Source organism: Pagrus pagrus, assembly GCF_965226575.1.
Source record: "Pagrus pagrus genome assembly, chromosome: 16".
In the NCBI taxonomy this organism is placed as follows: Eukaryota; Metazoa; Chordata; class Actinopteri; order Spariformes; family Sparidae; genus Pagrus; species Pagrus pagrus.
Window position 1 is genome coordinate 23945919 of NC_140200.1, and position 22824 is coordinate 23968742.

General features: G+C 40.4%; 1 protein-coding gene across 4 annotated transcripts in view; it reads right to left on the minus strand.

Annotated features, from left to right (window-relative positions):
* Positions 1–727: 727 nt before the first annotated feature.
* cnih3 (cornichon family AMPA receptor auxiliary protein 3) overlaps positions 728–22824 on the minus strand; it is a 94337-nt gene continuing 72240 nt past the window's right edge. The window contains exons 4-7 of one of the 4 annotated variants that reach the window (XM_084377492.1): positions 19438–19550; positions 11396–11539; positions 10648–10702; positions 728–2358 (exon numbers count right to left, since the gene is read on the minus strand). In XM_084377492.1, the coding sequence (XP_084233618.1) occupies positions 10675–10702; positions 11396–11539; positions 19438–19550 (285 nt within the window). In that variant the 3' untranslated portion in view covers positions 728–2358; positions 10648–10674. Of the gene's footprint in view, positions 2359–10647; positions 10703–11395; positions 11543–19437; positions 19551–22824 lie in introns of all 4 variants that reach the window. The other 3 variants (XM_084377490.1, XM_084377491.1, XM_084377489.1) reach the window with 3 other exon arrangements.

A 22824-nucleotide genomic window follows, 5' to 3' on the forward strand; every position in this document is an offset into this window, starting at 1 on the left:
CTCTCACACACACACACACAATGAGGGGCCAAAAGGTCAGCAGTGTGTGTCTGGTTTAATTATGATGAAATATATGCCAGCGATGTGGACAGCACCCAGGTGCGTACTGGGAAGACAGGCTGTCACCAATCTGTCAGCAATGGTCTGCCACAGCTTGGACTCTTGCTCAACGCACACACACACACACATACACACACTCACACACACGCACACCATCTTTCACAATGACACACACAGTCATATTTAAAGCATTTTGTCATTCTCTTATAGACAGTGGTCAATTTATGCACAAGCTGTCTCCTATCCTACGACACTTACACAAGGAAAGACAAAACTTAATGTATATAACGCTGAATTTACAAGAAGGCACAACTTATTTAGAATCTGTGTCGTGTAAATGGGCATTACATGTTTCCAAGAACTGCACTCTTGCACCCAGCTGCAGCACCAGGTGCACTCACGCTCTTTCATTTTCTTCCTATTGTTTTTTATGATTTTATCAAATGCAGAAATATTCAAAACCTAAACATGCCGTGTGGACTTCAAGTGAATATGCACATAAATTTAATTTACCCCCACCTCGTTCCTCTCCCGTTCCCCTGCGGTGCTTATGAATCATATGCACAAGGAACATATTAAAAGACAACACGCTGTATAAAAACGTACAAGGAGTAGAAGTGTATATCTGTAATTTAATAAAAACACCAAAACTTTGATTTTAAAATACTTTATTTCATAAACAATATCTAAATTCAACTTGGTCGGTCACGTACACAGTAAGGATAGAAAATGCTTGAGTTAGAATAAGAGAAAACAACAAGAATCGGGCGTTCCCATCTGCTCCTTGAGTGGCGGCGGCTTACGCAGTGAGCTCATCGTGTGGAGATCTACAGAGCGGTCTGGGCCTTAGAAAACTGTGCTACACGTGGAGGATGCAGGTTCAAGCACCTGCCCCTGCTGAAGTGCCTGTGAGCAGGACACTGAACCGATTGAAGCTGCAGGGGTGATGGCCTGTAGTAGTCGTATTACTTCACCATCTGCTACGGTCGCGTTGAGACAAATCAGAGAGAAGACACGTTTTTACATCTTCTGCTTTATTCACTACTCATTCTTTCTTATCATGGCGTGGTTACACTGGAAAAATGATGTTTCGTTTAAAATAGAGCATGAAGACAAGCCCTCAGTATCTCACAAGTAGACATAAATAAATCAATTAAATACTGAAAAGACAACATTTTGGTCCATGGTGTAAATCGAGCTAGAAAAGATTCACATTGTCTCCCCGTCTTCGAACAGGGCTGGATAGTTCTTTTAATGTTGGAAGACCTTCACCTGTGTGGCTAGACTATCATAAATGATCTCTAATATGTAGCCAAATATTGCGGAGTATTGTGCAAGACACTATTTGTGCAAAGAATGTGTGCTCCTCTACTATAAAAGCTTGGACAGGTGTCAGTTTGGAGATTTTAGAAAAGTTTCCCACAATAGAACGACACTAGGACAACACTAAGAAGGCTGTATAGAATACCTTTTGCTTTAGATCATAATTCAATTAGAAATGCCTTTTGTTAAAGAATACACCAAAAATGCACACGTCACAAAAGCCATTCACGTAATGTTAGAAAGAAAAGCCCAGGGGCCATGGACTGTATGTGCCGTCCGGGGGGAAATATCTGGCTGCTCCGGCGTTTCCCCCTGAGCGCTCTCTTTTCTGTACAGTGTGATCCGTCCGTCCGCTCGTCCGTCTATCCCTCTTTCCTGACTCACCGGTGAAGCTACGGTCGGCGAGGCGTCGAGGAGGAATGACTGAGGGTCGGTGAGCTGTGCTGTGCTGGGCTGGACAGTGCTTCACCATGCTGTGCCTGAGACAAACTGTGCAAACGCTACTGTGCTCTCCGTCCTCTGGGCTACCGGCGCTGCTACTGTACAGTGAGTACGGTAGCACTCCAGAGGAGGCTGTGGATGTGTGTGTGTGTGTGTGTGTGTGCGTGTGTGTGTGTGTGTGTGTGTTTGTGTGTGTTACAAACGTTGGCCAGGCAGTGATAAACTCGGATCCCTCTATGACCAGTCAAACTGTAAACAGGAGTTTTAGTCTTCAGGTTTTATGTACAGCTGAGCGTAAAACATGTCCTTCCTTCTGAAGGAGACGAAGCAGAAAAGAAGCTCCGACCTCCATCCACTTCGTCGTTTGGCTTCACAGCGACAAAATGTTTCTCTTTCTCATCTTTAACTTTTAAATTTCCTGTCTTTCAGTTCGAGACAGCGGCGGTCTGTGTATCCAGAGGTGTTTGATTTTTTTTGTTTCTCTCCAGTTGCTGATATATCAGTTGTTATGAGGTAACCAAGGAGTAGATCATACTGAAACACAAGAAGAAGAAACAGGAAATAGGAAGTGAGTTGACGCTCGTGTGATTGGACAGGCGGGCAGGGGGGTGACAGAGTGAAGATTACATAACAAATCATTCAATGGCCTGTTTGAAGCATTCAGATAACGAGCACTGTGTGTGTGTGTGTGTGTGTGTGTGTGTGTTCAAACATTTCATTGATCCATAGTTAGTTTTGCTGCTGATTCATCTCAATACTGCTGTCTCAACCGGCTGCAGCTTTAGTGGTGGGTCTGTTTGCCTACATGAAAGATGTGGACTTATTTATTTCACTTGCTGACAGTTACCTTTTAGATGTGACGTCCCTTTCAAGCTCCTCTGTCATAATCTGCATTATTCAGACTAATGCTGTGTTCACATATACTGTTTGTTTTTTGAAAGATTGCATAATGCTTCTTCTCCTGCATTAATCAGTGTGGTATTCTACCTACAGTATGTGCAGAGACTGTGAGGAATCCCACCATGCTTAGCGTCTTCCATGAGAGCCACACTGTGATTTATAGCGTAACAGCCATAATAATAGTATGGATCAAAGCACGATTATGTAACTTTTGACAAAAGAAATAACACAATCGTCCATTTGCAAGTGGCTGAATTCATTTTAGCAAATTCAAGCAACCAGAATGGTACTCAGTAGAGCGCATACCTCTGTCAAGGCCCAACAGTCCCCTTTAACTCATTCATGCCTACATTTAAATCTGCTGGATCGACTACTCATAGATACCATCCACCTAAATACATCAGATTTTTTCATCAAGATCACCGAATTTTTTATTTCATTGATGAAATATTTTTCTTTATTTTTAATCGAAAGGTTTTCCGTCATTTCGACAGAATAAGACTGTGTGGGCGATCTACAGTAACGTCGGAAATTTACACTCAACACTGCCAATAACATGTAGATGTATGTGTGAACACAGCCATGAGTCTAGAAACACTGGTGTACATTTCAATGAGTTGTAGACCGCTCTGATGGAAACATTTTATCTTGACGGCTGTGATGTTCCAGTCCACTCACTGTGTGTGGCTGCAGTAACACTCCAGCAACACGTTTGAACACACCTCTACATAGCATCACTGACAGTCATTGAGCCATGTTGATAATATTGAAAACAATTTTAAGGATTATTATCTGCAACTACAGCAACACACAGTGGTTTAAGAGGATCGAAATTCAAATGATAGAATTTGTGTATTTTTCAAGAGTAGAATAGCTAAATAAAAACATTTTTTATAACACATAAAACTGTAACAATAATGTTTTGTTTCTGTTTCTAATAACTTCTACATCAACTGTGCTACTATTGTCTTAACTTTTACATTTTTAGGTTTTTACCATGACCTAAAAGTGTAAAAACAACAATCCTTCCTGGCATGTTTGTGCTGTTTGATTCATTTCTGAAAAGACTGCAGCTGTAGAAATGTTGCCACTGAATGCAAAAGAAAAAGCAGAAGCAGATGAGCATCATGTAATGCAATGAGCATGTATACAAGCTGTAAAGCAGACATTGCTGAGTGATTTCACCAGAATTAAGATTTTCTCTTTCCGTTTTTTTTTTTCTGACCGAAGCCACAGTGATGTGTGATGTTTACCTGGGGAAAAAAGGGGATTAATAAAGGACGGCATGACACAGTAACAGCCACAGATTGGGGATCCAACACTTGTCTCACTGAGCTGCGAGTTGACAAGAACAGATAGGCACCTCACTGACAGTAACTAATGCTTCCCAACGTTTGTATTCATCCCCGAGGCCTTTCGGCGCTCCTAACACCTCCGTTAATCTCTGCTGGTGAGAAGACTGCAAGTTCACTCTGTTGACTCATGAATATCCATGGACAGAGAGAAAATATGATGCAGAGAGAGAGCGAGAGAGGAGAGGATATACAGTATGTGAGGAGAGAGACAGACAGATCAAGAGTGAAAGGCTGCTGCCTCCTCAGAGACTTGACCTCCTCCCATTAAAACCTCGGAGAACTGGCTCCATCATTAGTAGATTGACTTGTAGCTCTTTAAATTACAGCTCCTTCACTTTCACAGCCTAATTAGACATTAACTAAACATAATGTATGCTAAAATATGACTTGTTATATGAGATAGTGCAGGAAAGAGGAGAACCGGCACTTAGGTCTGTGTGATTATGGATGAAATATAATGCTGTTTAATTTGCTAGATATTAATTATTTATCATATTATCTTGATTTAAGGGGGAAAAACGCCTTTGCACATGATCATATGTTGGAAATTAGTAACTGCTTCTTTTAGCAATAATTTATTATAATAATGTATTTTCAAAACCTTATATGATATTTTTACATTCAGTCACAGACAACGGAGCGAGCAGAACAATAACAGGCCCTCTGTATTTGTTCAGTTTGGTGTGTCCAGGTGGGCTGCATGCTGTTATCAGTGTTAAGTGCTACCAGCCATTAGACCAGCGATTGTACTATAAATGTGTCCAAGTCTAATGAAGTCCCCTTGAATAGTAGAGCCAATAATGTGAGGTGAATTAGTGCTGAACACATGCTCTTTACATGACACCTTATTACACACGTATTACACAACCCTGCGTCAGCGAGGTCACATCCAATTATTGTAGCTCTAATTAGAGTGCAGTGCAGCACATGCGTGTGTGAGGTGAAACACAAAGGAAGGCAAATCAAATTATATTCACCTGTTATGCAATTTTCACTGAACAGTATTCAGTATCCACAACATCTACTGCAGACTATGCAGTGTTATTCTTTTGTTTTTATTCTTTTTTTGAATAGAAAGTCAACACAGCTGTGTCCAAACATGTTAGATCATTGAGGTAATTTGTTCAAATGAACGTGTGTGCTACCTACTGTTTAAATGTTTAAACGCCACTTCACCTTCAAAATATGTCTACAAACACTTTACCAAAACTACTGATTAACATGTTTTATTGCTTAAAGCTGCTTAAGATGCATTAAAATGTGTGCTTAACATGGTTATTGACATGTTGCTCTTCTACACTCTGTAGCATACATTATAGGGATGACTGACTATCAGCACAACGCAATTTTTGATAAATAATAGTCAGTGATGTGGATAAAATGACTAAGTGTGTAAAGAAAAGTATTAAGTAGAACAGTCCGGTGAGTTCAGTAAATGACATCACTTTACTGTAATGCAGCCTTTAAAACCAGGAAAGACAAGATTTATGTCATTTTACCATATAATGATATCCAAAATCTACAGTAAGATGATATATGTATATAGACTCATATCACAATAACAATGTAATATTGATATACTGCTCAGATGTACAACTATACTAAAGTCATTATTACAGAGATTCAGTAATGCTGTCAGTATTGGCTATTGGTTAGTGACTGTGGTTGGGGTTCAATACCATTTTCTCAAATCTAAAATCTAGTTCTTAATCTGTGCAAGCTTAAACAAGACTGAGAGTCTACAAACATGTTGCGAGGCTGCACATGAGCTACATGAACACATTAGCATGTTTACATGCTCACAGTGATCATGCTAGCATATTAATGTTTAGCAGGTATAATGTTTACTGTGTTCAATCTTAGTTTAGCTAACACAAAGTGTAACTGAGGCTGATATGAATGTCATTAATTTTACAGGTATTTAGTCATAAACCAAAGTATTAGACCATTTGAATTTTGACCTGGGGAACATGAATTTGTGTACTAAAATTTACAGGCACCCCTCCGCTGTGTGTCAAGATATTTTAATCAAATACCGGTTTTTCAGTCCGGATCAAAGTGGTGGACCAACAGACTGACATTGCTAGTTGATCCACATACTTGAGGTCCGGATTCACAACTACGTAGTTGATCAATTGAAATTATTGATAAAATGTATCAATGTATGGCCTGGAGAAGATTCACAACTCTATTGTGCATGACTGAACTATAAATACACAGCACCCACTCCCAACGGTGCAGTGATGTTAGATAGTGTTTGAGTTTCAGTTTTGGTCTTCTTTGCAAGTTTCTCGCCCCATTAATGTTAATTAACCATAGCTGATATAATCTGCTGCCGGCAGTGTTTGTTCTTTTAATCAGCCGGTGCGACGGACTAACAACATTACATCACAAAAAAGGCAAACTTGATTTGCTAACTTCTTGTCAAACTGAAATAATACTGTTTTTTAGTAGTCGACATTTTCCTCACAACCTATAAATGCCGACAGCAACATACATCCTAGTGTAATGTAGTCCATTGTCAAACACATACACGCCACTGAACATTGTGATACAAGCGAAAACATTGAATGAACACGTTTGCTTCTGCTTCACTGAAAAATGCATTGTGTTTTCATGACCACAAATTGGTCCATAGTACAGTAGCTGTACCAGTGAAAACACAATAATAGTGACATGGATTTTCTGACTAGGTTGCTCATCCCCCATATATAAATATGACTTTAGAAATACACACATGTTCATGATGTTACCTTAATTAAGGAATAATCTATGGTAAGGCCATCCACTGCCTGTAAAACAAACAGTTCATATCTTGCGCTCTACTTTAATGACAGATGTTGCCTATTTCATGTTCCATTAGCTTTCAGCAGCTGTCTAGCTAATGAGCCGAGGTTAACCTTGTGCGTGCGTGTATGTGTGTGTGGGCTTGTGTGTATGTTTGTGAGCAAATAGAAAGGCCAGATTTTCATGCCCGGGAGGATGGGAAGGACAACTAATACAATACGAAGGTTAGACCCGTAAATGTACAGCAGGATAGCACACAGGTAGCAGCAAACAACAACATGTAGAGGGAACCACAGGGGTTAAACCGAGCTGAGAAAAGACAGGCAACCAGCATGTATCTTGGAAGGGAAATGTATTAGTCACTGGAGTACATCACATTTCACATAGCAGCCCTGTGACAGGAACGAATTGAGGAGGAGAAAGGGAAGAAGTTGGAAGGTAAAGGTCAAAAGTCAGGTTCTGAGGGGGAACTTCCATTTGTCAGACAGGGCTTCATTATCAGCCAGTGTCAGAGGAGCTACAGCTGAGGAGGCTGAGACAGCACAGAGTTCACCAGGGACTGACGGACAGGTAGGACCTGTGAAGACTAACAAGGAGGTTCTCTCTTAGTTTTTATATTGAAACAAAATATAATACAATGTGCACTGGTGTCTTCTTTACTTAGAATTGGAATTTACTTAGTACACAAAAATGTGTCAAAAAGGTGAATTTATATGAGAAATATATTTAGCCCAGGTGTGCTCAGTGCCCTTTGAACCCGTGCCTCTGTCCTCCTGCTGTGCCCCGCTGGACAAAATCAAGAGTTATAGAGTAATTCCCCTGGATCATCTGCAACAGATAAGCTTCACTGAGCAACCAAAAAGGATTTTAAATCACCCGTCACACAGGTGTGGAGGTGAGCGCTCAGGTGGAGCCGTGTGTTCATCTGTGTGTCTGTGAGGGCATGCACAATTTCATTGTGTGCATACATCATGGGGTGTGGTGCCTGTGTGTGTGTGTGTGTGTGTGTGTGTGTGTGTGTGTGTGGGCAGTAAGATTTATTGTGAGGGCGTGAAGGATCTTTAGGTCACAGATGCAGGCAAGCAATACTGGTGTGTTTGGGTTTTGGGGAGCAGTGACAAAGAAGGGTCGGTATCACAGGGTAAGAAAACAGAAACAGGCTTCATGAAGCAGGTTTCAGATCGTATCACTTCCAATTCCAGCAGTTCTATACACTGATTGGCTCACTGTTTATACTGACCATCACCCCAGTCTCGAAAAAAGTTCACCTCCCAAATGAGTTGTCTGTTTTCAGCATGACGTTGGAACAACATGGTTAGGCCTACACGCTGATTATAAGAACCCTATGTAGAAGACATTTAAGAAAGGTTCGTGTATTTGTAGAGCTGCTCTCGGTACACAGCCAGGCTTAGGAAACATGGCGAGATACATTTTATTTATTTTTTTATCTTGTTTGTTTTATTTCTCTTTCTTTCCTTTTATCATTACGGACCCCCGGTGTATCTGAAATAAGAATCAGAGTAATTGCTGAGATCTGATTATATGGCCACATTTTTAGAACCAAATCAACTTAGGGACCAGCATGACTCAGACTGTAAATAAACCCCCACTTCATTTAGCTAAATTGACTCATTTAGAAAAGAAACAAAAAGTCAACAGGTCACACTTGAACCAGAACGTTACTCTAATGGACAGTTTTAGAAATATTAAAAGAGTACTCCACTGATTTAGTGCATAAATCATATCACTGACAGTTTGGAAAAAGTATTTGGTTTGAATATTTCACTGGGTGTAGGTGGTTACAAGACGCATGAACTCTTGTGTCAGGTGACACATTTTGTGCTTGTGAATCGGAAGTCCCCGCCATTTTGTTTATGTACTGTGAAAACGAACTGGCAATCTACTGGGAACAGGCTGGCAGTCAGCTGGCAGCCAAAAGGCCTTTGGTTGGGAGGGGAAAATCAAGGCTGCTGCATCTGTAGAAGGCTGACAGTTTTGTGGAGGGCACAGATTTTATAAACATATTGATATAATAGTTTATGGTTTATTCACAAAAATAAGGAAAGATATTTAAATTAAAACCCAATTACCAGTTGATGGCCAGGGAGCCTTTGTACAACAAATTCATATTATTATATGAGTAACAAAGATCACACCATGGTTAAAAAAAAAAAATGTGAATAAGAATTTCAAGAAAGCCGTCCTCTTGAACTTGATGGAATTGAAAGTGAATCAATCATTACCCTGCTTCGTAGCGAAGTACCTCACTGCTGCTGCGGCTGCTGCTGCTGCCAGGGGTCTCTAAAACAGCAGATGAGTCCACATGAGCTAGAGCAGGGTGGGATGGAGTGGAATGGAGAAGCAAGATGATATAAGTTCATGATGAATGCTTGGTTTACTACCACAGACACTCAGTGTTCAGTGTCCAGTGAGGCCCACTCAATCGTGCTGAAGGTACACGACTACTGGGCCCCAAGTCTTAATATAAAGCTGCACCCTTAATAAAGCTGCAACCTGCATGGTGTTTTCTGAAAGAGATCAAGATTAAGTCACCAATGTTTTTGTAAAATATTTTTTAGTGCATTAACTAGAAACATATATACTTTACATGACTTCTGTGCTAAAGTACACATTTTATTTATTAATGACCTAAAAACCACCAGCATGGCCCTTTAAATAACAAGGTTCTTGTTCACTGAACCTACAACGCACTTCTACTGATTGATGTAGGCATGAAAATGGATGAGATACGTATAAGCATAAAACACAAGCTCTTTTTCTTTCCTTTTTACCATAGTTGTTACCACTCTACCATGCCAGGAGGGAGAATACTGTATTCTCACTGTCTATAGTATTTGTAATATCTAACAGATGTTGTCAGTGGAAAAGAAATCTTTAGTTTTATAACCTGAAAATTACTAAGTTTTTAATCTGTGTCTTGTGTACTTGTTTCAGAAAACTCAGGACATGAGGTGATAAGTTTTTCAATCCATGTATTTATGTGTTGAAAATTAATCTTCCTTATCTTAATACATGATAACATCAAATCATAATAGCTTAGCTGTAGGAAAAAGGTGTTTTTGCCAAGAGAATGAGGTCAGGTTTTTTGCACATCAACAATTCAGTGTATCTTTAAAAATATAAGAATTAACAAGAAGCAGTACCTCATCTCCAAGCATTATGTTACGTTTAGGATGTCATTTCAGGTTAACTGTAGAGATACTACTCTTTATGAAAACCAGAATTAGAACATCACTCGACGTATTACCCATGATGTTGCTTTTCTACCTGTGCGATATTGCTGTGATAAACATATAAACATCATAATTAGCAAAGAACCTATAAAAAGACACATCAACATCACAACATTTCTGTACAACAGCTGGATAATAAAGCATCTGTACAATGTTTAGTCACAGCATTATCACACACATACAAGAACAACTCCATGTTAAAGTTGCAATCCTTTTGTGTTTATCGAATAATCATCAGAAATGTTAAAAGAAAAATATTAATCTTGGAGCTCAGTCATCAAAAAGCTACAATCTGCAGCTGACATGGCTCCAAAGAAATCTCAAGCTAGTTTAAAGCTAAATATCCCTATAGCCACAACAGTCCTCAATGGCAAATTAATAGTAAATGTTATATAGATCAAGATCAAGAGAACTGTGGTGCCTATATGGAAGATCACTGGGGTAAAATTTCCAAGAGAATAATGCTATTCTGTCTCAATTTACTATAAAAGCACGAAAGGTAAAAAAAATATATATAAGGATTGTACCTTTAAGTGTTCCATTGATAAGACCTATTAGAGGGATATTTCCAGGTTCCACACACTGCAGCACCCACATGACACATGGAACAAGAATCCGCAGTCGTTAATAACATTATTAGACATGGACAGGAACAGTGTGCATTATTATCATGTAGCAGTCAAACATTTTAGCAAAAACATTAGTGAGGCAACTCGTAAAACATTGCACAGGCAATTTAAAAAATATCATAACTTACAGGATTACGTATAGAACACAAAATATGGAACATTTAACCAATGCATAGCGTTTTAATCCTTTCACTGTCCACCTGAGCATTCTTGTCGTGCTTGTCAATGAAGTAAAGAATCAAATTCTCTCAACATCACATGCATTAGCAGTAGTGGGCCTTACAGTAAGCTTAACTAACCTGGCAGATCTACACTATGTCACAGAACTTGCATGTGATTGCCAGAGAAATGGTTACTTTATTCAGTGATTTGCACTCGCATTGCTTCAGATCTGGGAAATCAAACCAAGTTAAATAACCGCATGATGGCAAGAGGGTTGGAATCAAACACATGATGTGAGTGTTCATTTTCAGTTTCCAGCTTTTACTTTTTTACCATTTCCTTTCAAAAAACGGGCATATTTAATATGTTTTTAAGTAGCTTCAGTTCAGTTGCAATGTTTTTACTTTAGCTGTTGTAATCAGATTAATGTAATCTCTTTACATGTAATCCAATTATCCCCCCACACCGCCTGTCAAGTGCTCACCAGTAAAGATAGTAGAAGAAGGAGAGGACAAAAAAGGACAGCTTGCACCAGGCCTCCTTCAGGCAGAACTTGAGCGTGTCACCGTTCATCACGGATGCTGGGTCGTAGAGCAGCTCCTTAGTGTCCGTTGGAGAATGGAAGTACCTACCACAGAGGGCAAAGACCACATCGCGGGTAGTTGACCCGTTCCAGACCCCGGGGGGAGGGGAAAGGAAGGAGGGAGGAAGGCAGGGGAGATGATGGGAGGAAATGGGGAAGGAAATAGTATGGAAAAAATGGCATGATGAGTTAGGTGGACACTATCATGCAGCAGACGTGGGCGAAATAGTAGTCGAATATGTTTGTGGAGATTGACCATTTGCTAAAGCCCTTCTCTGAACAGTGGTTGTCCATTAGTTTAGCTTACATAATGAGGCACGAAAGGTGTGTCAAGCTTTGGATTCCTCCACATTTTGAAGCAGGGGTTACATGCTGGCATTCCGACATCCCAAAATGCCGACATCCCAAAATTCCGACATACCGCCATTCCGACATGTCACCATTCCGACGTACCGCTATTCCGACATGCGAACGTTCCGCCATTCTGACAAAGTTTCGTCCCGGCATTCCGACAAGGCTAATACTAACCCTAACCTTAACCCTTTTAAAAGATGTGTTGGAATGGCAACACGTTTAAAAAACGAAAAAATACCGCCATTCCGACCTTAGGAGGAAAAATTTGTCGGAATGGTGGGACGTTTAATTAAAGGTTTAAGTGTTGCCATTCCGACAATTAGGGCCTCATGTCTGAATGGCGACATGTCGGAATGGCGGTTGCCCCCCTGAAGCAGGGTGCACATAAGGAATGGATTGAGCAGTGGATCTCCTATAGTTGAAACTGTTAGCATGCTAAAAAGCTTAATATCTTCTTTAGTACACTACCATTACTTTCATAGCCAAGTAGCATGTCATTAGTAAAGTATTTTATTTTGTGCCTCTCACTTAAAAAAAAGATCTGCCTGGGACTGATACACTGTGTAGTAGTAGCCAGAATTCTAGTCATCTGCTTGTGACAGCTGTGACTGTAGCCGACATGCATTTCTACTACTGTTATCACTTTGAATTGCTGTTTGCTATGCTAAAATAGAAATCTTGACAGGTGTATGTGAAGAGGGACGGGCTTAGCAATGGTTCAATCGAGCAATTTGTTTGAATTATCTTGTGGTACAAAATATCAAAGTTCCACTCAAGATAAAAGTATGATTGAATATTTGAATGGGTATTCAAATATATTTTCACCCAGGTCAGTTATGCAGCTTTGAAGGTATCAAGGCTGGGGTTCATTCTAAGTTTCTAAATCCAGTCAGCTCAGTACAGGAAGTGAATACAACTAAACTGCTGTACATAAAAATCATCCAAACATTTTATCAATAAAACTTTGGAATGAATTTTCAGTGAAGCATTTTCCCCCATTTAAAATTAAAACCCTTTATCAGCCGCTGACTGATTTAAACGCTGAGGAGAAAATCCCCCCTATAATAGAATCTGCATGTGTTTTTGCTCAGCTTTCAGCATAATCAATATTTGTAAACATAAGCAGCTCTCTCTCTTGAAGCTGTGTGGAATGAAGATGTGCAATGTCACCAAAACACAAAACCTGCCGCTGATTAATAGCAGGGCGGGTTTGGGGAATTGTAAGATGTTTCCTGGAGCTTTTACATCCCAGTGAGACTTATTTCAGCGGGGCTGTTAGATTTATGAAACAGAAAATATGTCATACTAAAAATGAGTACTCAAGGAAAGCCACCATGAGGAAACATGAAGAGGGACTCTCCCCTGCTGCCTGGTGTTTTGAGAGAGGGCTGTTTATGTTCTGATACACAACTGCCTCATTACTTTTTATAGGGGGGACTTTGTCTTTAACGGACCCCAGAGCTGATACAAATGAACAGAATTCTGTAACAATGGTTAACTGTACATTCATGTAACAGACAAGTTGCATTCAGATGGATGCTGCTGGTTACTTTTCACTCATTTGAGCCCATCACAGAGAGTTTCACTCATTTAAACAGTCAAATTATGTTTTTTGAGGGTATGATGGGTAATGCAGTCCAAGCAAGAAGCTGCCATCGATATGCATGTGGTCTGTTCAGTCTTAACACATGTTGACAGATGGTTTATCCACGTCCACACTGTATGTTAATTCATGTATGTCGGCTGTTCATGACTGTGGAATGTTCATACATTTGGCTGTCATGAATTAATTACAATGCACATTCACTAGTTCACTTCCGTCAATAGATGACTCATGCATGTATGAAATCTTCAGTAATGCAAGTTGAAAATGCGTCTCGATGTATTTTGAGTCCGACAGGAGGGTTTTGTAATGAGCAACTGAATATAACTGCCATGTATTTCTACAAAAGATACATGCACATATGACTGATGATGAGGTAAACAGAGTTAACAGCTGACAGTTAACAAGCTACTACACACGATTGGCTGATAAAATGTCAATAGTAATAGAAAAAGAACCATTCACGATTAATCCACAATTCCCCGAGCAAAGGAATCACTCACTTCACAAACACTTCCTGCTTTACCGTACGTCATAGACATATGACGAAGCTCAGTGTTGAGAAATCCCCCACACTATGCTCACACACACACACACACACACACGCACACACACACACACACACACACACACACACACACACACACACACACACACACACACACACACACACACACACACACACACACACGCACACATGCAGACTTTGAAAAGGATTCAGCTGGCAACCAAATCAGTCTAAGAAAGTACAGCACTTCATGGAATTTCCCTCTTCGCCCCCACATTCACATATTGTGAGAGCTTTCTGTCTGGCATAAACTTATATTTTTATTTTTTAATAAACAATGCACCATGAATGGACCAGCCACTTACTTTATATCCTCACAGACCTTAAGGTTTCTCTACTGACGCCAGGAGCATACACACTCGTATGCCCATGTGTACACTGAAACAGTACACAGTTGATGCAGCCATTCAAGAACCTGTTCTAACGTGTTTCCAATGAAAGGGACAGAATCCACAATCTTCCTCCTAAGAGGGACATTTCTACTAAAAAGGCTGTAACTTTGCAAGACACCCTCATTATTTCACAAACCTAGAGAGATGAAGCCTTACTTTTACATCAGACAGGCACAAAATGTGCAATACATTTATACATGGGATGACAACTGTCCCCGACCAGTTATAGTGGATATAACTTCCTGTATAAACAGCAGGATTGATTACAGCAAGCGAAGCAGACTTAACACACAGTAAGTAGAGGTATCCTGACACAGCTGTACATACTCCACCATGTACTCTGACTCCAACATCTCAGGTTACACCCCTGTACTTTTCCCATGTTTGCCTGACAATCTCCACTGCCATCTAATTAAAGGGTCAGGTCACCCAAATTAACACACGCACTGTATCTTTTAATGCAGATGTTTTTGATTTCATATGATAAGGTTTAGATATCCATCCCTTGACATTCATAATGCCACTGTAGGTAAATAGGCCTAATTAATTTTTGATAAACCACATTCAGCAGCAACACGTCTTTCCTGAAATGATGTCCCAGTTACTCTGAACCAGTCAGACCTCGTGGGCCCCCACTCAAACTCAAACTGAGACATCGACTATGTTCCCATAATCTGTGTTCTTTGGGGGATTTAAAATTGAAGTATAATGTTGCCTTGGACTCAGTGAGTTATGCTTTGCTCCATATTTGTTTTCATTTTGGCAAATTGGCACCATTGAATCTATGCCAAATCAGCTGTTGGTAGTTCCTGTTTGCATTAATGAAGGACGAACACACAACTATTACTGAATCACTTTGATACTGAAGAAAACAAAACAAAAAAGATGATTCTTAGGCAAAGTTTGGAGTTATAAGTGCTGTCTTTTTTTCTGATTTATAAGCAGGAGTAATGATATCTTTGGGTAATATGTAACTGTAAAATCTATGGGTATCATGTCTTTGTGTTCAGAGATATGACTCAGACAAAGGATGGATTTTGATGTAAATTGCAGCAAACTGGCGCTAAGGCTTTTAGCTTCATTTCCTCCATGAACAGTGTGTCAGCCACTGCTAATGCACCTCGGACAGTGTTGGTGATTCAGCTGATTCAGAGGTCAAAACCAAAATCATTAGCTTCCTGTTGTTATTAGAACACCAAAATGCACAGTAACAGCATTTCAACTCTACTGAACAATGATCAGACCTTAGTCTGAACTTTTTAGTGGAACTAATGAACAAATGTTTGCTATGAAAGCAGTGAACTTTCCAGAGTAACCGGCACAAAGTTTCTGGAAAGACATATCCAAAGTTAATTTTTCAAATACTTCAAGCACCACAAAAAGGTCGAGAGCTCAAACTATAACTCGACTATAACTTAAAAGGGAATTCAGTTTTTTTCCAGGGCCCTAAACTTACATGTTTTGTTGTGTAAATGATTCATTACCAAAAGTTTTGGGATCCGTCCAGTAGATCACCTCAGCTGGCAGCTGCGACACGGCTGTAAAAGCTGCATGTAATCCTTTGGGGCAACTCCACTAAAAGTGCTTGTTTTGGTCACTGACAGGCTATTTGAAGTGTCTGACAACATTACGGAAATGACTCCACCTTAGATAGCCCTTTGTTGTTTAAGAGTAAGATCGTCTTCTTTAACCAGAAACATAAGTTTTGCCAAAGGAGAAGTCTGACTCTGAAATCTGTGAGTTGCTGAGGGAGGACGACTGTGGAAATGTGAACTTGAGTTGGAAAGCTGACTTTGGAGAAACTGTCAGCAAGACTTGGGCGAGACTTGTGTTTCTGGTAACAAAAAGGATCTTATCATTTCACAAAATGGTCTCTCTCCACAACAGTCTTTTCCGTAACATTGTCAGACCCTTAGAATAACCTCAGTCAGTGGCACAAACAAGCATTTTAAGTGGATGTAACTTTGAGGGTTGGAGTTGCCCCAAAGGATTACGTTGCAGTTGGTACCGATTGCAAAACTTTGGCAAATATGAATAATTTACATGTACACACCAATACATGTAAACATAGGGCCCAGGTTTAAAAATACCGTTAACTTCCCGAGCCACAACCATTTCTACATGTCTACTTAGTAATACCAGAGGTAAGCCCAGAAACCACACAGGTCTTAAAGCCATCATGGCCCAGCCTTTAAGAGAGTCCTTAATTGGAAAGTACTGGTGTTCCTGGATACAAGACATCCTTCAATACAAGTTATATTGACAAACTGCTGAGGCTGCTAGCAAAGTTGTCACTGTGGTCTTAATGCATTCTCCCAACCATGGATGTAACACATCCATTCACACACATACACACACACACCAATCCATGTATATTGCTCTGATCACATACTGTATGTATCCATGAAGTATGTGTTTAAATAGCTCACCGTCAATGTCTCCCTCCCTCCCTCCCTCTCCTCTGAATCACCTTGTCAATATTAGATCTCTCTCCTATCACTCATTGGCTTTTTCTCTTGCCTCACCGTCCTGCCTCCTGCTACTTTCTCCTTCATTCTCCACCCTCCTCCATCTCTGTCTCACCCTCTATCTCTTCCTTTCCTTGTCTTCTCATCTCTCAGCTGTGCAGGAAGCAGCATCTGTAGCCGGTGGGCATCTGGCACAGTCTCCAATTAATGAGACAGCAAGATGTTTTTCCTCTCCTCTCCTCTCCTCTCCTCTCCTCTCCTCTCCTCTCCTCTCACTTTCACCAAATGAGCACATGAGCTTAAACCAATCAGGCTGCCAGCAGTCTACGTCTAACCTGCACCGGCGGGAAGAACAACAACAAAGACAGTAACACACAAAGAAGGAGCAGCGTAAGGAAATCTGAAGATCTCTGACTGGTGACCTATTTTTCAGAGACTGATATACTTGCTTTGAACTATTCATTTATTACACTTATTTCTCTGTTTCATAGAGCTCCATTGTTCCACACTGTTGCACTGGGTGACATGTTCCTTTATTGCCATGAACACACACCGGTGTTATTTTGACTCAGTCCAACAAACACAGTTCTACTGCTATAACTGTTCATCAGTGAACCAAATGTGTGTTAGAAGAGTTCCCCAGCAAATGTACTAGTTCCTCTTGTTTGAGTAATGTTTGCTGAAAACTAGACTGAACAGCTGTTTTAGTAAATTATTTAGACTTCAACAGAACAAACTATATATTTGTGAGTCTGCCGTCAGTGGGAAACATCAGGCTCGGGGCCGAGATCCACAGACGAGGTAGAAAAGTGGAGTAACCTCCATGAGATTCTACATATTTACTTATGTTGTCAAGGAAGATACTTAACTGTGCCGACGGGGGAAGATTCAGCCCAACTTCAACTTAGTGAAGATACTTTTTAACATGAACAATGTCATAAATACAACATAATGCGCAATATTGTCATATGCAGTTGTTTTAAAATGGGGATGTGTTGGGAATATTCACTGACGGTCTTTCTAAACCTGCTTTTAATTCAAATTATAAATGCTAAATCCATAAACTAGTCTAATCTAACTGCTTAAATGAGAAGGCTATTTTTCATATTGCCATCAAATCCCATTATAAGACCGAAATAAACGATACTTTTTTTCCATACTTCCCTACCTTGTCTGTGGCTGTCAGCCCCAAACCCATGTGTTCCTACGAAAGACAATATCTTTACTAAAGTGTCAGAAATACAAGGTTCCATTTGTGGAGTAGAAGCACAGTAATTACCTAAAACAGCTGGGCGCTGTGGTTTTTGACAACTGTTCCTCAAACAGACACTATTTACAGCAGCAGAACAGTGTTCTCACATTCTCAGTCCCAGTTTATCAAATACAGCAGCTTGGTCAGTGGCCTGAAGCTTGAAACTATGATGCTCTACCTCTCCTTCAAGTGTCAGTTTTGCATGTCAAGAGCTCTGCGGTCAAGTTATGTGCAAAAACTACTTGCAACGTCGGGTTAGAATTTGAAAATAAAGATTGCTGACAAACATTTCACATATTCTGACATTTTACGAGTTTTGGAGTGTTATTACATATTACTGTGACCGTTGTGAAATAACAAGGTTTGGTTTGGTTTAGGCACAACAACCTACTTGGTTAAGCTTTGGAAAATATTCCGTTTTGTTTTAAAAGTCAGTCAGTCACATCACTTACCCAACATAATTTACGTTAAGTTAACTTAATTATGCAACATAATCCAAAAACAAATCAGTGTTAACGCTTGGTCCCCAGAATGCTCCTCAGAGAAAGTCCTACATATCACCCATCCAAGCACCCCTGAAACAAACCTCTCCTGTGCTTTATACTACTTCAGCAGAGGGGGGCTTCCAGGAATGACACTAGCAGGTAAAGTACTACGTCAGAATTAGAAACGTAGGGCAACTGACCTGGCTGCTGTATTTGACTTGTTGGGTTTGACAACATGCTAGAAAAACTTGTGCTATCCATGAAACCCCATCGACAGACAAGGAAGTCAACATTGGACCATTCAGCGAAACACTGTCTTACAATTCTTAATTCCTAGACAAAAAATGCATTGCAATTATGGCATGGCTATGAAAACACCAAGAGGCAATGACCCTTCATGGCATATAAATTAAGGTTAAGGTTAGTCAACTACATGACTCTGTTAAGGTTATGGAAAGATTGTGTTAATGATGAACATTAGTTGCAGGACAAGATGCAAACTCTGATCTCCAGCATAAAAGCAAGATTTGCTTCACAGCGCTCCACCACCCAGTCCTCAACACTGCTACTACCCTGCTACATTACATGGAGGCACACTATTTCCTGTGCATTGGCACTGAACACCGGCACTGAATGTAAATAGCATGCTGCAGAATTGTTCAATATGGACATAATTCCTTGGAACACACAGCCACTTGGCAAAAAGGCGGTTTATCATAAGCCCTATTGTTATCTTCAGTCCAGGATCACACACACACACACGCGCACACACACACACACACCCACGCACACACATGCACACACATTGATTGGATGGTCACCTCCAAGTGTTGTAGAAGAGCAGGGGGATGTTGAGGCCCACAGTCAGCCACTCCTGGGCACACAGGAACATGATACAGAAGAGTCCATGGATGGAGTATTCTGGTAGCACCAACTGGAGAGAGACAGAAGCAGGAGGAAGAGGAGGGTGAGTCAGAGAAGAGAGGCTGAGCAAAGGGCGATCGATTATCCACAGTTAAATCACTGATGAAGCTTTAATGCCAAGAAGCAGAGAGTCAGGCACCAGCACTTGAGTTCCTCTCTTTCTGACTCTACTCCTTTACTGCATTGCTGATGATTACTACATGCAAATACTGTAGAGCTTGAATGACATTTGTTCTAACATAAGAGCTGCGTGAATGAACCCACTATATTTAACCAAAGGGCAGTTGGGTAGCAGATGCCACATTATCATTTTAATGCCCACAGGTGTAAGAAAACACCTCAGGTATCATCATTAGCATTCAAATCCTTAGCCTAGCCTATATTTAGCCGCTGCAGATCTGTCTATCTGCGAGCATTCCAAATGGCTAAATGCCCCCATCTAGATTATGGAGAGCTTAGCTTCACAATGGGCAGCACACACTGATGGCAGGGCTCCATCATTATCATAATAACTGGAGGGCTCGGCCCGCCGAATGCAGGAAGCAAGACAACCGCCTGGCAAACCGCAAGGGTGAGGATATGTGTGAGAGTCCTCGGCACCGATCCTCCACCAGTCCCATCTCCCCCTTAAGCAACAAGGCCCGCTTTTGTTCTCCAAAATAAAAAAAAGTTGAGGGAAGTTAAAAGGAGCTTATATTGGAACAGTTTTATAATGATCCATAACAAAAAGTTGGGATTTCATACACTTGCAGTCCGTTTGGGTAATTTAAAGCTAGGCTGCACAACATGTTACAAAAGTAGGCTTAGATACACAGCCAACTGAAATACACTTTGAAGAGAATGAATGTAGCCAAAAGCATGTTCTCCTTTCTTAAACAGCTTCTTGTGTTTTCTGCATTCATCATTGACTGTGATTTCAACTTTTCTCTTTCAGAAAGTGTTAAGAAAATGAAGTTCTGGTGGAGGATTATCCAAAAAGATGCAGTGACAGAGAGCTGCTCAGCCGTTACACTTGCCCAGACTGTGGCCTGCTCTTATCTGGTACTCGGTCACACAGCTACACAAAATGGTGAAATGAATAGACCTGTGAGTTTGGACGCCACGGCTTTTTCTGCATTGACCAGCCCCCCAGGAACAGCATCAGGCTTGAAGCCAATTTGACATAGTGGCCAAACCATAATAACAACGTCATGTGATGCACACTGGCCCGAAAATACTTTTTCCATTAAGTTTACATTGTAAAAGAAGCAGCCGGCTCTTTAGTGGCTCCCTTATGTTCACCAGCTAGTTGCTATCTTAATCTGCTCTTTGGTGTAGTTAAGAGTGGTTTTATCGAGCCTTTTTGGTGAAGTTTCAGGCTACTTATTCTTGATTTCAGTGTCTGGATGCGAGACTACATTTTAAGACAAGGTGCCAAAAACAGCTGATGTGGTTATGTATGTTTTATATACGTGTGCGTGCCTGTGCTTAAGATGTGTGCTGCTTTAATTCCCCTTCATGTCTTAAAGGTCATGGAGAAATAGATGCAAAACCAGCATTTCAAGGCCTCATCACTATGTAACTACACTTCTAAAGAAGAAAAAAGGGAGGTAAAAGACATCTAGATGATGGATTTACACTGAGAAGAGCGTAATGGTCTCCTGCTTATCATCGCTCAAAGTGCTATAGTTTGTAAAACACCTGTTTACCTTTTTATAGGAGCGATTTATGATTCACTGCTTATTCTTATTCCCTGCCTGGGTTAAGTCATTTATTGGACTGGGTAACACACCTCCACTGTATTACAGACGTTCAGCTTAAATGCACAGTATGTGATTTATGTCTCGTCACTAGGGTTCTCTCAACGATATGACGCCATTGATAGTAGACAACGTGAAATGCATCATTACCCTGAACAATGTTTCTCTGAGTTAGCACATTGTAGGAAACACTTGTGTAAGGAGTAAATATCTTCATCATCAAAATGTATAAACTACAAGTAGTTGCTTGTAGACATTTTGATGTAGAAATATGTTGCGTATTATGATTGTTTAATGAAGATAAATTATGTGGCTTTGTATTTCCATCAGCAGCACATTGCTCTTTAGTAGATATCAGTGTGAGAATCTGAGTCCAACTGTAGCTATAAAATCTATCTCCAAAAGGACGTGCAACACTGTCATCTGCTCCTGTAAAAACTTCTTCATGAAATTGAAAAAAAAGTGTGTTTCAAGCCAAAATTGGTTCTGTGTCTGAATCAGAGGAATCAGTGAGATATAGCACTCGTATCAGAGCAGAGGAAAAAAGTGCCATCTACAAAAAGCTCGGCTTCATCAGAAGTCAAAGGCAAAGGGAGGTTGTGTGTGCAGTTAGTCCTCTCATTCTATTTTCTTTTGTGTTGTGTTTTCTGTATAATGACAAGCTGTGTTTTCTACATTACTACAACTTTCAGTCAAATGACTGTGTATTGTGAACAGGGTCAGTCTTGATGACAAACCAAAAGAGAATGTTCACCCAGCTGCAGTTCATCTCAGCGCTACAAAACATTGTAGTGTCTTTTAGCTGGACTTGGTCTCACTGCTCTCATCCAACTCATATTTAGCTTAATCTTTTCAGGTAGACAGAAGCATAACTCCAAATGAATGCTAATGTTGCTCTATATCTGCTGGATGTGTACAGTAAATGGGCAATTTGAACACGTTCACCAAAACTCTACAATATGTCAGAATGATTCAATTAAAAAAAAAAAATCACTTACAAGTTGTAATTATAATATGACAATGTTAAAATAGCTGTTAAATACACACTATGTCACAACAAATTTAGGAAAAAGACCTAATTAAAAAAGAAAAGCCTCATATCTCAAAATGATGATGAAGTTTCTTGTTGCTTTCCATACCCAAGCACCAGGCGTTGCTGGCTCCTTAAAGCAGACAGCGCTGCAGATCATCACTGAACACATGTACGAGCGTTGGCTTCCATGAGAGTTGGCACGCGACCAGTGAAGCCTGCTTGCCGCCCTCCATGGGTGGCTGAATGTGCTTGCCATGCAAATCCCAGTGATCACCTGAATAACCCAAATGTCTAAGTCTACTGAAATCTGCAGCGGCTTTTTACTGCTGTAGTTAATGTTATTCACAAAGAAAGCCACTTCACCACTCATGTATATTTAACAGCGTACAGGGTGATGCATTATGGTGCCGTTCTGAACCGCCCGGCCTTGAACGTTACGGTATAAGCTGCCATAACAAAGCAGTGTTCGGGATGCATTATTCACACGGCCACATGCCTCCTAATAACAGAAA